Source organism: Sapajus apella, unplaced genomic scaffold, assembly GCF_009761245.1.
Source record: "Sapajus apella isolate SASKATOON/1434 unplaced genomic scaffold, GSC_monkey_1.0 scaffold14, whole genome shotgun sequence".
In the NCBI taxonomy this organism is placed as follows: Eukaryota; Metazoa; Chordata; class Mammalia; order Primates; family Cebidae; genus Sapajus; species Sapajus apella.
The window spans coordinates 7,536,684-7,553,334 of NW_022436954.1; the positions used below are offsets into that span (position 1 = coordinate 7,536,684).

Consider the following 16,651-nt stretch of genomic DNA (forward strand, 5'->3'; position numbering starts at 1 on the left):
GCTGGAGTGCAATGGCGCGATCTCGGCTCACCGCAACCTCCGCCTCCTGGGTTCAGGCAATTCTCCTGCCTCAGCCTCCTGAGTAGCTGGGATTACAGGCACGCACCACCATGCCCAGCTAATTTTTTGTATTTTTAGTAGAGACGGGGTTTCACCATGTTGACCAGGATGGTCTCGATCTCTTGACCTCGTGATCCACCCGCCTCAGCCTCCCAAAGTGCTGGGATTACAGGCGTGAGCCACCGCGCCCGGCCTATGTCTGCAAATTTTTAATGGGACATAGACTTGTGGATTTTCTCTTGTTGGCTGCTGGTTATTTTTGCATTCCTGTAAAATATCTAGCGTTATTCTGGGATTTAGTTAAGTAATTTGGAAACTCTTGAATTCCTCTGTTCTTGCTTTTTAGATTTGTTAAATGGGACCAGAGAGGGTTTAACCTAGAGGTAGTTATTCCTCACTACTGAGGCAAGACTCTGAGGACTCTTCCCAATTCCCCTTGAATTATGAGGTTTTTGCAGTCAGGCTGGGGGAACAGACATGATTTCCTGAACCTGTGTGAGCACTGGATACGGTTCACTCTCAGTCTTCTCAGTAGTTCTTTATTCAGCCTCAGGCTGGTTCCTTATATACATTTACTGATCAATACTTAGCTGAACACTTGAGAGGAAACCCTCTGCAGATCTCTGGGGTTCTTTGTCTCTGTAGCTTTTTCCTCCTAGGTACTTTGTGAATTCTAGTAGCGTTGGTCTCCCTCACTCTCCTGCTTTGTCTCTTCAACTCAGGCTTGTCTGGTTCTGCTTTGCTTCCCCTTCCCTGTGGCTCGGCCATCGAGCTGGGGCAATCCTGCAGCTCACCTCGTTTCTCTTCCCTTAGGGATATTCTTCATTACTTAATGTCCAGTGTCTTGAAAACCGTTGTTTCATATATTTTGTCTGTTATGTTTTGGTTTCAGGTGGGAGGGTAAATTCTGTTACTCCATTTTGGCTGGAAGTGGAAGGTCCAACCTCTTCATTTTAGAGATGCTGTGATAAAAAGACCCAGTGAAGTTACTGTTAGCACTGGCATTCCAAGGCCCTGTGACTTTAAATTCAGGGTTAATTTTTTGTCTCATGCCTTCTATCTTTTGTAATGTGTGGTAGACATTTTTTTTAAAGACAGGGTATTGCTCTGTCACCCAGGCTAGAGTGCAGTGGTGGGATCTCTGCTCACCGTAACCTCTGCCTCCCAGGTTCAAGTGATTGTGGCTTGGTCTCCTGAGTTGCTGGGACTACAGGTGCGCTCCACCACATCTGACTAATTTTTGTTTTTTTGTAGAGTTGGGGTCTTACCGCATTGGCCAGGCTGGTCTTGAACTCTTGACCTCAGGCAGTATGCCTGCCTTAGCCTCCCAAAGTGCTGGGTTAACAGGCGTGAACCACCATGCCCAGCCTCATAATTCGTTTTTAAGAATAAATAATTATTTTTGACTGTGTGATCCTTCTCTATAGTGGTAGGACCTAAGTAACTCATTTTTGTTTTTTACATTTACTATTTGGGTATTTGGTATATTAATTCTTCTTAATAGTTTAGGAAATCTGTATGTTAGTAGTAAGGAAGCTTTGTTTTTAGTGATTATTTTTGGTAATATTTGTAAAGCTCCATGCTTTTCATTGTCATCTGGGTTTCTTGCCTTAAAATAAATCAGTATCTTTATTTTGTTCGTTTTAGGTTTTCAGAAAAATTAATTGGAAAGTGCCTAGTTCCCACACCCTCCTTCAGTTTGCTCCGTTATTTACATCTTGTAATAGTGTGATACATTTGTTACAATTAATATTTGAACCAATATTTATATATTGACATTAGCTAAAGTCCATGGTTTACTTTAAGGCTCACTCATTGTATTGTGAATTGGATTTGGCAAGTGTATAGTGACATGTATCTGCTATTACTGTATCATACAGAATAGTCAAACTGCCCTAAACATTCTCTGTGATCTACCTGTCTGTTCCTCTCTTCCCTCTGCACAAACCCCTGTAACCACTGATTTTTTTACTGTTGCCATAGTTTTGCCTTTACTGGAATGTCATATAGTTAGAATTCTGCAGTATGCAGCCTTTTCAGATTGGTCTCTTTCACTTAGCAATGTGATTTTAAGATTCCTCCCAGTCTTTCATGTCTTGATAGTTCATTTTTTAAAATTGCTGAATAGTGTTCTACATTATGAATGTACCACAGTTTGTTCATCCATTTGCCTGTTGAAGAACATCTTGGTTGCTTTCAAATTTTGACAATTAAGGATAAAGCTCCAGTAAATACTCATGTTTTGGCTTTTGTTGGGACATAAGCTTTCAGCTCCTTTGGGTATATGCCAAGGAGTTTTCTTTTTTTGGAGATGGAGTTTCACTCTGTTGCCTAGGCTATAGTGCAATGGTGCAATCTCTGCTCACTGCAACCTCCACCTTCCAGGTTCAAGCAATTCTCCTACCTCAGCCTCCTGAGTAGCTGGGATTATAGGCACCTACCAACATGCCTGGCTAATTTTTGTATTTTTAGTAGAGACAGGGTTTCACTGTCTTGGGCAGTTTGGTCTTGAACTCCTGATCTCATGATCCACCCACCTCGGCCTCCCAAAGTGCTGGGATTACAGGCATGAGCCACTGTGCCTGGCTCTAAGGAGCATGATTGCTGGATTTTATAGTAAGATTATGTTTAGTTTTCCAAGAAACTGCCAAATTGTCTTTCAAAGTGGCTGTACCATTTTGCATTCCTATCAGCAACTAATTAAAGTTCTTTTTGCTCCATATTGTTGCCAGCATTTGTTGTTGTCAATGTTTTGGATTTTTATCATTCTTTTTTTTTTTTTTTTTTTGGAGTCAGAGTTTTGCTTTTATTGCCCAGTCTGGGTACAATGGTGCGATCTGCAACCTCCGCCTCCCAGGTTCAAGCAATTCTTCTGTCTCAGCCTCCTGAGTAGCTGGGATTACAAGCATGTGCCACCATGCCCGGCTAAGTTTTTGTATTTTTAGTAGAGATGGGTTTCTCCATGTTGATTCGGCTGGTTTCAAACTCCCAGCCTCAGGGGATCCATCCTTCTCAGCTTTCCACAGTGCTGGGATTACACATGTGAGCCACCATGCTCGGTTGGATTTTTGTCATTCTAATAGATGTGTAATGGTATCACATCATTGGGTTTCCTATTCTTTTAAAAAACATTATGCTCAAGCCTGGGCAACATGGCAAAACTTTGTCTCTACAAAAATAGAAAAATTAGCTGGGCATGGTGGTGCACACTTGTAGTCCCAGCTACTTGGGAGGCTGAGATGGAAAGACTGCCTATGCCTGGGTGATATGAGGCTGTAATAAGCTGTGATTGTGCCACTACACTCCAACCTAGGCGACAGAGTGAGACCCTGTCTCAAAAAACAAACAAGCAAACAAGCAAAAAAACCCAACCCCAAAAAACATGCTATGTTCGGCTGTGTGTAGTGGTGTGCACCTGTAGTTCCTGCTACTCAGAAGGCTGGGCAGGAGGATTGCCTGAGCCCAGGAGTTCAAGTCCAGCCAGGGAAACAGTAAAAACCCTATTTCTTTTAAACAAACAAACAAAAAAACAAGAAAAAAAACCCAGCAGGATCAGGAGTGCTTTAAAAAGTCAATGTAATATTGGATAATGTCAGATTGATAAATTTTTTTTTTTTGAGAGGGAGTCTCACTTTGTCGCCTAGGCTGGAGTGCAGTGGTGCGATCTCAGCTCACTGCAACCTCTGCCTCCCAGGTTCAAGGGATTCTCCTGCTTCAGCCTCCTGAGTAGCTGGGACAACAGACGCATACCACTACACCTGGCTAATTTTTGTATTTTTAGTAGAGATAGGGTTTCATCAGATTGGCCAGGCTCATCTCAAACTCCTGACCTCAAGTGATCTGCCTGTCTTGGCCTCACAAAGTGCTGAGATTACAGGTGTGATCCACTGCGCTGAGCTGCCAGATTGTTAACCTTTCTTTAGAAGTTAGCCTTTAGTATGATTGTCTTACTTTTTTATGCTAAATGAGATATTAGCCTAGAAGAATCTGGTTTAAGAAGTAGATAATTTTCATTTATTTTTACTTCTTAATTAAAAATTACATTTAAGAATATATAGATTGGGTCTACTCTTTTTAACTGTTATGTAGTAATCATCATATTAATATACCACCTTGTTGTCACCCATTTTCCCTACTGAGGACATTTAGATTGCTTCCTTATTTTTAAATTTTATCTTTATTTTTGGTAATCTTTGCTACAGTGAACATCCTGATGGATGTCTTCTTGAGTAAACGGGGTGTTCAAGTGTGTCTTTGGGCCACAGTTTTAAAAATTGTATCCATGACCCATTAGGGGTAGAAAAATTAATTTATTGGCTCGTGAGCAGTATTTAAAAAAGTAAGTAGTAAAACAGAGTGGAAAGCATTAGAGTGTAGTACACATATAAATTAAGTTTCAACTTTTTATGTGTGTATTTGGTTATGATATAAGATACATTTCTTACTGTGGATACTAATCAAAAACATCAGAAAGCCCCCTGGAAGCGGGATTGCTGGGTCTGAGGGCGCCCCTTTCCCCTTTCTGAGTGCCTGTTTTAGCTATTGCCAAATTGTTCTTGAAAGAGCTTGCGGCAGTTTACGGTTTCACTCTATGGTGTGCGGATACCATTTCCCCAAATGTCTAGCACTTTATGTCAGTACACGTATGACCCCTGTTCTTTAAAAAGTATTTCTCCTGTCTAGCCTCATTTTTTCTGGTTAGCAAATATATGCCATGATTAGCCTGTTTTAAATTGGGATATAATTTATATACTGTAAAATTCATCCTTTAGAAGTATACAAGTCCTTGGTTTTTAGTGTACTCATGAGACTGTCCAGGTATCACCACAAATTCATGGCATTTTCATCACCCCTGAAAGAAACCTAGTACCCATGAACAGTCACTCTCCATTTCCATTTCTCCTAGCCTTGGCAACTCCTAATCTACTTCCATTCTGGATCTGTCCGCCTCTTCTGGACATTTCATATAAATGAAATCTTATCAAATGTGATCTTTTATGTCTGGTCATCCTTACTTAGCCTAGTGTCCTCATGGCCCATGTATGTTGTAATCAGTACTTAACCCCTTTCCATGGCTGAATACTTCCATTGTGTATGTGTATACACACACACACACACACACCACATTTTGTTTCATTTTATTTATCTCTTAATCAGTTAATGAACATTTGGGTTGTTTCTACTTTTTGGCTATTATGAATATAATCCTGCCATGAACTTTCATGTGCAGGTTTTTGTGTAAACATACGTTTTCACCTCTTTTGGATGATTACCTAAGAGTGAACTGTCTCGGTCACATGACAACTCCATGATTAACCTTTCAAAAAACTGCCAAATAGTTTCTCAAGATAGCTATACCCACCTGTATTTTCACCAGCAATGCATGAGTCTCCAGTGTCCACGAGTCTCCATGAGTCTCGGGAGGCCGAGGCACGAGAATCGCTTGAAACTGGGAGGTGGAGGTTGCAGTGAGCTGCAATTGCGCCACTGCATTCCAGCCTGGGCAACAAAGTGAGAGTTCGTCTCAGAAAAAAAAAAAGCCAGGCGTGGTGGCTCATGCCTGTAATCCTAGCACCCTAGCACTTTGGGAGGCTGAGGCAGATGGATCTCTTAAGCTCAGGAGTTCAAGACCAGCCTGGGCAACACAGTGAGACCCCATCTCTGAAAAAAGAAATACAAAATACAAAAATTTTTGCCAATACCTGATATTATTTGTCTTTTTGGCTACTATAGCCAGCCCTAGTAGGTTTGAAATAGTATCTCATTGTATTTGTCTGTCTTTTTTTTTTTTTTTTTTTTTTTTTTCTGACAGGTTCTCACTCTGTTGCTTAGGCTGGAGTGAGTGGTGCCATCACAGCTCACTGCAGCCTTGTCCTCCTGGGCTCAAGTGAGACAGAGTCTTGCTCTGTTGCCCAGGCTGGAGGGCAGTGGCATGATCTTGGCTCACTGCAGCCTCTGCCTCCAGGGCTCAAGTGATCCTCCTGCCTTAGCCTCTGGAGCAGCTGGGATTACAGGTGTGTGCCACCATGCCTGGCTAATTTTTTTTGTTTGTTTGTTTGCTTTTTGTTTTTTGAGATGGAGTCTCGCTCTGTTGCCCAGGCTGGAGTACAGTGGTGCAATCTCAGCTCACTGCAACCTCCGCCTCCTGGGTGATACACCTGCCTCGGCCTCCCGAAGTGCTGGGATTACAGGTTTGAGCCACCGTGCCCAGCGTAATTTTTGTATTTTTGGTAGAGACAGGATTTCACCGTGTTGACTGGGCTGGTCTGGAACTCCTGGCTTCAAGCGATCCACCTGACTTGGCCTCCCTCCCAAAGCGTGGGAATTACAGGCATGAGCTACTGTACCCAACCTGATTTTTAAATTATTTGTCGAGACAGATTCTCATTATGTTGCCCAGGCTGGTATTGAACTCCTGGGCTCAAGTGATCCTCCCAACATGGCCTCTCAAAGTGTTGGTGTTATAGATGTGAGCCACTGCATCTGGCCAAAGTGAATATTTGTAGTTTATTTTTCAGCAACAAAAGACATGTAAATGCCTGGCTGGATAATGAGCTAATTGCTTTCAACATTTGGCCGTTTCAATTGGTGGGGCAATTTTCGCCTTTCATATTGCTCTGTATGCCTCTGAGTCATCTTGTAGAGTGCTGTAGTCAAAGCAAAGCACCTAAATAGTTGTACAGAACCTACAAGGAAGTGCTTAAGGCTCATGTAAAATTACCTATACTTTTCAATTTCTCCTTTATATTTTCCTCCTTCTTACTTTAGCCTCTTTTATTTGTATTTTCCTTTTTTTTTTTTAGGTTGCAGTTGTTCTAATGGATACCCAGGGGGCATTTGACAGCCAGTCAACTGTGAAAGACTGTGCTACCATCTTTGCTCTAAGCACTATGACTAGTTCTGTTCAGGTAAAAACCACTTGACTTGGAAAAAAGTTTGCAAAGGAAATAAGATAAAGGGAGGAAATACAGTTTTTGTTATTCTGTTAACAGAATTTCCATGATGATATGTAAATATTATTTTTAAACTGTAGATTCAGTTAAGCTCTTAAAAGCTTGAGAAGGAGCCAAAGCATTTTTCCTCTTTGGTTATAATTATATATAATGTGTTCTAAAGAAAGTTCCAAAAAATGGAAATTTATATCCATTACATCATATAGAAAATATAGATTTTAATAAGAATTTAGGAAAACTATACTTTAAACTGTAAAGGAAGAATTTTTTGATTTCAACCTTATGTGCATAATTTTCCAAAAGACAGATCATATTGTTGTTTGAACAGACCTCGTGTTCTTATTTGCAAGTCTTTAATTGTTCAAAGCTTCTGTCAGTCCTTTAGGCTTATTTAGGATTTGTTTGAAGTAAACCAGAGAAGTATCAATCTGGATTTTTGTTTTCTAGATTTATAATTTATCCCAGAACATTCAGGAAGATGATCTTCAACAGCTACAGGTATATATTTCTCATAACAATTTTTGCATCATATTATTTAAAAGTTTTAAGATTCAGAAAAATTTTACAGCTGAGTAGTTTTCAGCAAAAGATTGAAATGTGGAGGAAGGTTTTTGGTTCATGGTAATTCTACACTGGATATTCATTGCTGGGGTGGTCGGGGAAGGCCTTACTGATTTGAGCAGAGAACAAAAGAAAGTGGGGAAGTGAGTCCTTCAGATACATTTGGGTGGAAAACTGTTACAGGAGAGGAGCAGCTGCTGGAAGACAGACCCTGAAGGGAGTGCTCTTGGCAAGATCAAGGAATGGCAAGGAGGCTCGTGGGTAGGATTGGAGAGTGACAGGAAGAGGCTTAGTGATGAAGTTAGAGAGGCAGTGAGGTCCCGGTCATGCTGGGTCTTTTCCTCTGGGGCAGGTGGGAGCCATGGGAGGGTCTTCAGCAATGACGTTGTCTGACATGTTGTAAAGGGATTATTCTGGCTGCCATGTTCAGAATAGATTTTTAGAGGTGGGTACATTCAGTGAGACCGATCACAGAGCTATTGCAATAATTCATATGAGGTTAAATAAATTAGTATTTTTAAATGCATGCCTACAAAATAGTATGTGCTTAATAATTGCTAGCCATTGTTTTTATTGCTATTGCTATTATTATCCAGTGACTTCTCTTCTTCATAGCAGCAGTTCTTTTCCTTTGTTTCTTCTTTTTTTTTTTTTTTTTGAGTTGGAGTCTCACTCTGTGACCCAGGCTGGAGTGCAATGGCGTGATCTCGGCTCAGTGCAACTTCTGCCTCCCGGGTTCAAGCGATTCTCCTGCCTCATCCTCCTGAGTAGCTGGGATTACAGGCATGTGCCACTGCACCTGGCTAATTTTTGTATTTTTAGTAGAGACGGGGTTTCACCACCTTGGCCAGTCTGGTCTCGAATTCCTGACCTCGTGATCCACCCATCTTGGACTCCCAAAGTGCTGGGATTACAGGCGTGAGCCCCTGTGCCCAGCAATTTTCTTCTCTTTTTTATAGCAGCAGTTCTTATCTGTTTTTCCCCATAAAATGCTCTTTCGTGGGTATTCAGGGTTGGATACAATTCCTGGAATATTGCTCTAATGCTGCTTCTCCCACTGACATTCAAGAAAACATCAGAATGTGAGCAAGGGCATCATTATTATAGGGATTACTTTGAATTAGTTCTATTTTATGTTTCTTTATAAAAAACAAGGAAAATTCCTCCTAAACCTCGGTCCTTAATGTTGCTATGGAAATTGCCTGTACTTTATAATTAGATGTTCTATTCCAGTTCCATGGCTCAGTGGTTGAGAGCTTTTGCTCTGTAAAACTTCTGTCACAACTCGCATTGGTCACCATTTCACCTGAAATTTATTCCTTCCTTTCACACATTTTTCAAATGCTTACCTTGTGTGAAGTAGAAGACCAAGTGCCATAGATACATATAAGGTCACATTCACAGGTACCAGGTGCTAGGACTTTAACGTATTTTTCTTCAGGACACAGTTCTTACCATAAGAGATAGTAAGTAGATTATGATGCACTTATGTAATTCACCTTTTTGTTTTTTTTTTTTTTTGAGAGAGTCTCTGTCACCGAGGCTGGAGTGCAGAAGTATGGTCTCAACTCACGGCAACCTCTGCCTCCCCAGGTTCCAGCAATTCTCATGCCTTAGCCTCCCAAGTACCTAGGACTACAGGCATGCACCACCATGCCTGCCTAATTTTCGTAGTTTCAGTAGAGACGGGGTTTCACCAGTTGGTCAGGCTGATTTCTAACTCCTGAACTTAAGTGATCCAGCCGCCTCAGCCTCCCAAAGTGCTAGGATTATAGGCGTGAGCCACTGAGCCCGGCCTAATTCACCTTTGATTCTATTCTCAAGAGCTCCATCATACTCTGGTTCCTCAAACCCCAGATATGTTTAAGCATCTCTTTCCCATAATCGTTTCAACATCAACCGTTCCTGATTCTTTTTATTGTATGCAGTTCTATGTCTCCTGCAATGATTTTGTTACCTTGTGTTTTTTTTTTTTTTTTTGAGATGGAGTTTTGCTTTTTTTTTTTCCCCTGAGACAGAGTCTTGCTCTGTCACCCAGGCTGCAGTGGAATGGCTCGATCTTGGCTCACTGCAGTCTCTAGCTTCCGGGTTCAAGCAGTTCTCCTGCCTCAGCCTCCTGAGTAGCTGGGATTATAAGCACCTGCCATCGTGCCCGGCTGGTTTTTATATTTTTAGTAGAGACGAGGTTTCACCAAGGCCAGGCTGGTCTCAAATTCCTGATCTCGTGATCCGCCCACCTCAGCCTCCCAAAGTGCTAGGATTACAAGTGTGAGCCACCACATCCAGCTGGAGTTTTGCTCTTTTTACCCAGGCCGGAGTGCAATGGCACAGTCTTGGCTCACTGCAACCTTCGCCTCCTGAGTTTAAGTGATTCTCCAGCCTCAGCCTCCTGAGTAGCTGGGACTACAAGGCGAGTGCCACCATGCCTGGCTTCTTCAGGCATTTATATTGTTTTCCAAATTAATACATTAAATCCAAACCTTGGTTTATGCTTCAGTTCAGTACATTTCACATGGCTTGTTTCCTTTCCATTATCAGTTATGACTTTTCATTTCCTTTTTTTTTTTTTTTTTTTAAGATGGGGTTTCACCATGTTGGTCAGGCTGGCCTTGAACTCCCAACCTCAGGTGATTCGCCCGCCTTGGCCTCCAAAGTGCTTGGATTACAGGCGTGAGCCACCGCGCCCGGCCCGTCTTTTCATTTCATAGTAGCTTAAGCACTCTTCTTTAGTAAAGCAAATGTTCATACTTCCTGTAGAATTCAACTTGCTTAATTCTTGTAACTTTTTTTTCGTCTCACTTTGTCACCCAGGCTGGAGTGCAGTGGTGAGATCTTGGCTCACTGCAACCTCCGCCTTCTTGGTTCATGCGATTCTCTGGCCTCAGCCTCCCTAGTAGCTGGACTATAGCCACTCGCCACCATTCCCGGCTGATTTTTGTATTTTTAGTAGAGATGGAGTTTCACCACCTTGGCAAGACTGATCTTGAACTCCTGACCTCAGGGGATTCCATCTGACTTGCCCTCCCAAAGTGCTGGGATTGCAGGCATCTTACAACTTTTGAAATAGGCTCTTTGTTTTTTGCTAATGTCTCTCCCTATTTTCCCGTTAGGCAATATTATTTCTTTTATCTCAATTCAAAATTTTCATTTTTGTTTTTACTTTTATTTACTTATCTATTTTTTTGAGACAGGGTCTCACCTGTCGCCTGGGCTGGAGGGCATTGGTACGTTCATGGCTCACTACAGCCTTGACCTTCCAGGCCCAAGTAGAGATAGGTCCTCCTACTTCAACCTCCCAAGTAGCCGAGACCACAGGCATGTACCACCACACCTATCTTTTTTATTATTGTAGAGATGAGGTGTTCACATATTTACCACTGGACTTAATGGACAGAGGATTTGTCTCAAATGACAAGGCTGATGGTAGACTCAGCAACTGCATAATATAAATATTACAAAGGAGAAAATAATATGTTTATGTGCCTGGAAATCCAAAGAATCAACTAGAAAACTAGAGCTTAAAAAATAATTAAGGGGCCGGGCGCGGTGGCTCAAGCCTGTAATCCCAGCACTTTGGGAGGCCGAGGCGGGTGGATCACGAGGTCAAGAGATCGAGACCATCCTGGTCAACATGGTGAAACCCCATCTCTACTAAAAATACAAAAAATTAGCTGGGCATGGTGGTGCGTGCCTGTAATCCCAGCTATTCAGGAGGCTGAGGCAGGAGAATTGACTGGGCCCAGGAGGCGGAGGTTGCGGTGACCCGAGATCACGCCATTGCACTCCAGCCTGGGTAACAAGAGCGAAACTCTGTCTCACCAAAAAAAAAAAAAAAAAAAAAAAATTAAGGTAACTATCACAAAATACAGATTAAAAAAGTCATTAGGTTTTCCTCTCTACTAACAGTAACCAGTTTAAAAATATAATGGAAAAAACTGACTATAGCAACAAAATGTTGAAAGCAGAATAAACTTTAAAAGATATATATGGAGCACTTCAGAATTATATGAGGCATATAAAAGATTTAACCACATGTAGAAATATGCCTTGTTTCTTCTATATGAGGATGATAACAACCAACATATATTTATTGCTTACTTTGTACTAGACATTGCTGTGTATTATAAACATTATCTCATTTGAGACTATTATAAGGTTGTCAGTTCTTCCCCACTAAACAAAATCATAAAGGCATTATTTTGGGAACTTGACAGAATTGTTGTGAAATTAGTTTGGAAAGTTAAATTGTAAAACAGCCAAGGAAATTACAGGGGGTAGGAGAAACATGAGATAATTGACTTAGTACATATTATAAATCTGTAATTACAAGAACATGGCATTGGTTCAGGAAAAAAATCGATCAGTGTGCTATACTTATGATATACTACATTTTCATATATTTTATTCTACTTAAGAATATATACGCATATACCGTAAACAATAGATCAGTCAATAAATGGTGTTAGGATAGTTGACTATGTATTTAGATAAGTTAGGAATTCTGTTCCTCTTTGGGATGCTGAGGCAGGCTGATCACCTGAGTTCGGGAGTTTGAGACCAGCCTGGCCAACATGTTGAAACCCCACCTCTACTAAAAGTACAAAAAAAAAAAAATTAGCTGGGTGTGGTGGCACATGCCTGTAATCCCAGCTACTCGAGAGGCTAAGCCTCAGAATCACTTGAACCCAGGAGACAAAGGATGAAGTGAGCCAAGATCACACCCCTGCACTCCAGCCTTGGCAACAGAGTAAGACTCTGTCTCAAAAAAAAAAAAACAAACATATTTCTCCTTGTACTATATACAAAAAATCCCGATAGACCAGATAGATTAAATATATTGAGATGTTAAAAAAAAAAAAGAAATCACAGCTGGGTGTGTGGTGGCTCATGCCTGTAATCCCAGCACTTTGGGAAGCTGAGGAGGGTGAGTCACAAGGTCAGAGTTCGAGACCAGCCTGGCAAACATGGTGAAACCCCTTCTCTACTAAATATATAAAAATTAGCTGGGTGTGGATGTTTAGGCAGAACCCGAATATTAATATTTCTGCAATGAAATACATGACCAATGAAATGGGGGTAAATAAGCCTATAAAAAGCTTCATGTCAGTTCAAGGCAGGTTTTTCTTCCAAATAAGTTTCCCACCTAACCTGTGTTTTTAGTAATTTTTTTTTTGAGACAGAGTCTTCCTCCGTCGTCCAGGCTGGAGTGCAGTGGCTCAATCTTGGTTCACTGCATCCTCTGCCTCCCGAGCTCAAGTGACTCTGCTCCCTTGGCCGCCTGACTACCTGGGACTGCAGGCGCATGCCACCATACTCAGCTAAATTTTTTGTACTTTTAGTAGAGACAGGGTTTCACCATGTTGGTCAGACCGGTCTCGAACTCCAGACCTGAAATGATCTGCCTGCCTTGGCCTCCCAAAGTGCTGGGATTACAGTTGTGAGCCACTGTGCCTGGCTTTTTCTTTTTCTTTCTTTTTTGTTTTTTGAGACAGAGTCTCACTCTGCTGCCCAGGCTGGAGTGCAGTGGTGCGATCTCAGCTCACTGAAACCTCCACCTCCCAGGCTTAAGTGATTCTCCTGCCTTAGCCTCCTGAGAAGCTGGGATAGGTGCTCTCCACCATGGCCAATTTTTGTATTTTTAGCGAGACAGGGTTTTGATCTGTTGGCCAAGCTGGTCTCGAACTCTTGACATGAAGTGATCTGCCTGCCTTTGCCTCCCAAAGTGCTGGGATTACAGGCATGCATCATAGCACCCAGCCCTGCTAAGAGGCTTTTCTTAAATGTCTAGCTGGTAGTCCTTGACTACTTGCTTAAGAGAGAGCCACTAACAAACTGGGAGCTTCAATAAGAGGATAGGCCTTGTGTACTGGTTTGGATCACAATCAGGTAGGTGGTTGGGCAAGGTTATCTAGCTCTTTTGTTTCCAGCTCCCAAATATCCATTTTTTACAGATCTTTATTTTTGAGTTGTCAGTTTCCCTAGAGAAAATTTCTTTAAACTCCTGCCTTGGTGGGTAGAAGCTTGCTCTGGTACCCAGTAGGGTGAAAAGGCTAAGGAGTCCCACCACTCAATATGACTTAATAGCTGTTCCAGGAAGGTAGGAGACTTACTTGTAACCTCAGCTGAGTTTGGTATCTATCTAAGTCTAGATTTTTTTGGGGATTTATCTGCATATACTACTTTCCCATCTTCTGTGGAGACAGGAAACACATGAGAGTGAGAGAGGGGAACCTGGGAGTGTAGGTGCTTTCTCCTAAGACTCACATAGTTCCTAGTTGTCAGTGCACTTCTACACCTCCTCTTGTAAGGTAACTGCATGCTTATAATTTCTGAGCATTTCAGGCATTCTACTTAGAGAATCTGCTTATTCTTGTTTGGCCCCTGTCTCTTCCAGATTTCTTAGTAGAACAGAGGAAGCCAAAACTTGAGACAGTTCTCGTTTGTCTCATTTGTCTATTTTTCCTCCAGAATGTTTTTGACAGCTCTTTTCTGCAGGCTTCTTTATCCTGTTTATTTATTTGTTTATTTATTTATTTACTTTTAAGTGAGGCTTCCCGAAGAAATAGTGGTAAATATACAGGTAAACCTTAACCTTAAAGAATTCAGTCATTTTAGGCCAGGCACGGTGGCTCATGTCTGTAATCCGAGCACTTTGAGAAGCCAAGGTGGGTGGATCACCTGAGGTCAGGAGTTCAAGACCAGCCTGGCCAATATGGTGAAACCCCGTCTCTACTAAAAATACAAAAATTAGCCGGGCATGGTAGTGTGCGCCTGTCATCCCAGCTCATCGGGAGGCTGAGACAGGAGAATTGCTTGTACCTGTGAGGCAGAGGTTGCAGTGAGTCAAGATCATGCCACTGCACTCCAGCCTGGATGACAGAGAGAAACTCTGTCTCAAAAAAACACCAAAGAACCCCCCAAAAACCAGAATTCAGTCATTTGAATGGCATGTGTGTATATATATATATATATCCATCTCAAATATATATATATATTTGAGATGGAGTCTCACTCTGTCGCCCAGGCTGGAGTGTAATGGCACGATCTTGGCTCACTGCAACCTCTGCCTCCCGGGTTCAAGCGATTCTCCTGCCTTAGCCTCCCGAATAGCTGGGATTACAGGCGCGTGCCACCATGCCCGGCTAATTTTTTGTAGTTTTAGTAGAGATGGGGTTTCGCCATGTTGGTCAGGCTGATCTTGAACTCCTGACCTCGTGATTTGCCTGCCTCGGCCTCCCGAAGTGCTGGGATTACAGGCGTGAGCCACTGTGCCCGGCCATGAATGGCATAAATACTATGGGCCTAATACTTTTCTTGTTGCTGGAAATTCAGAAATTCAGTAGTGCACAAAACAGGCAAATATTCCTGTCCTCATGGAGTTTAATTGCTGGTAGTAATGACAGATGCAAATCAAGATAAGAAGGGGTATAGTATATTAGATAATGATAAATGTATAAATGTTAAGACAAAGTTTTTTTTTGAGACATGAAGTGGGAAATATTTGCAAAGTTGTAGTCTTTTTATGTAGATGGCCATGGATGTCTTCACTGAGAAGGAGCCATTTGAGTAAAGACCTTAAGAAGTATGTGAGCTGATCATGAGGATATTTGGGAGAACTTAGAGTTGGTGGGAGGAACAGTACAAAGGTCCTAAGGCAGTAGTATGCCCACATGTTTGAAGAACAGGAAGGAGGGCCATTGTGGCTGTATCACACTGTAAGGACTGGCTTTTATACTGAATGAGGTGGTAGGGTTTTGAGCAGAGCCATGGTATGATCTAACTAACATATGATAACAGAGACACTGTGGCTGCTATATTGAGAATAGCCTGTAGGGAGGCACTGGCTGAGGCAGGGAGACCAGTTGGGAGATGATTGCAGTATTCCAAGGCACATGGGAATAGTGAGGGGCTGGATTCTGGATTTGCTGATGAATTGACATGTGGGATGTGAGCAAGAAATAACCAAGATGATTTTAAGGTTCATGACTCCTGTGGGCATTTGAAACTATAGAACTCTGGTCTCAATATAGATAGTATCCAGTCTGTTAATGAATACTTTGCTAAAGAAAAGCTGTAGAACTATTTTAAGTAATTTTGCTTTACAAACCATAATGCTTCTTTTTTAAAGCTCTTCACAGAATATGGTCGTCTGGCAATGGATGAAATTTTCCAAAAGCCCTTCCAGGTTAGAATATTTATTATAAATATAATTCATATCTTTGTTTTTGTTCATGATTGGCAAACTACAGCTCGTAGGCCAAATCTGGCCTGCCACCTGTTTTTATATGACTTGTGAGCTAAGAATGTTTTTTACATTTTTAAATGGTTGGGAAAAAATGAGAAATACAATTTTATGATGTGTAAATTATCTGAAATTCAAATGACAGTGTCTATGGGTAAAATTATAGTGGAACATAGCCATTGTCATTTGTTTTTGTACTGTCTGTGACAGCTTTCCTGATACAATGGCAGAGTTGAGTAATTGCTTACAAAATAAACTCTCTGCGCTGGGTGTGGTGGCTCACGGCTGTAATCCCAGCACTTAGGGGAGGCCCAGAGGAAGAATTGCTAGAGCTCAGGAGTTTGAGACCAGCCTGGTCAACATAGCAAGACGTCTCTTAAAAAAAAATGAGGGTAGGCATGGTGGTTCACGCCTGTAATCCCAGCACTTTGGGAGGCCAAGACAGCCAGATCACCTGAGGCCAGTAGTTCGAGACCAGCCTGCCCAACATGGTGAAACCCTGTCTCTACTAAAAATACAAAAATTAGTCGAGTATGTTGGTGGCCGCCTATAATCTCAACTACTTGGAAGGCTAAGGCAGGAGAGTCGCTGGAGCCTGGGAGATGAAGGTTATAGTGAGCTGAGATCATGCCACTGCACTCCAGCCTAGGCCTGACAGAGTGAGACTTTGTCTCAAAAAAAAAAAAAAAAAAAAAGTGGTTGTGTCCTCCTGTAATCCCAGCTACTTGGTGGGGCTGAGGTGGGAGGATCACTTAAGCCTAGGAGGCCAAGGTTGCAGAAAACACACACACACACACACACACACACACACACACACCCCTACCCACCCACCCCC

General features: G+C 41.9%; 1 protein-coding gene across 1 annotated transcript in view; it reads left to right on the forward strand.

The window, feature by feature from the left end:
• Window positions 1-16,651, forward strand: part of ATL3 (atlastin GTPase 3) — a 51,440-nt gene that overhangs the window by 19,411 nt on the left and 15,378 nt on the right. The window contains exons 4-6 of the mRNA XM_032283045.1: window positions 6,864-6,968; window positions 7,461-7,511; window positions 15,703-15,759. Coding sequence (XP_032138936.1) covers window positions 6,864-6,968; window positions 7,461-7,511; window positions 15,703-15,759 — 213 coding nt within the window. The remainder of the gene's footprint in view (window positions 1-6,863; window positions 6,969-7,460; window positions 7,512-15,702; window positions 15,760-16,651) is intronic.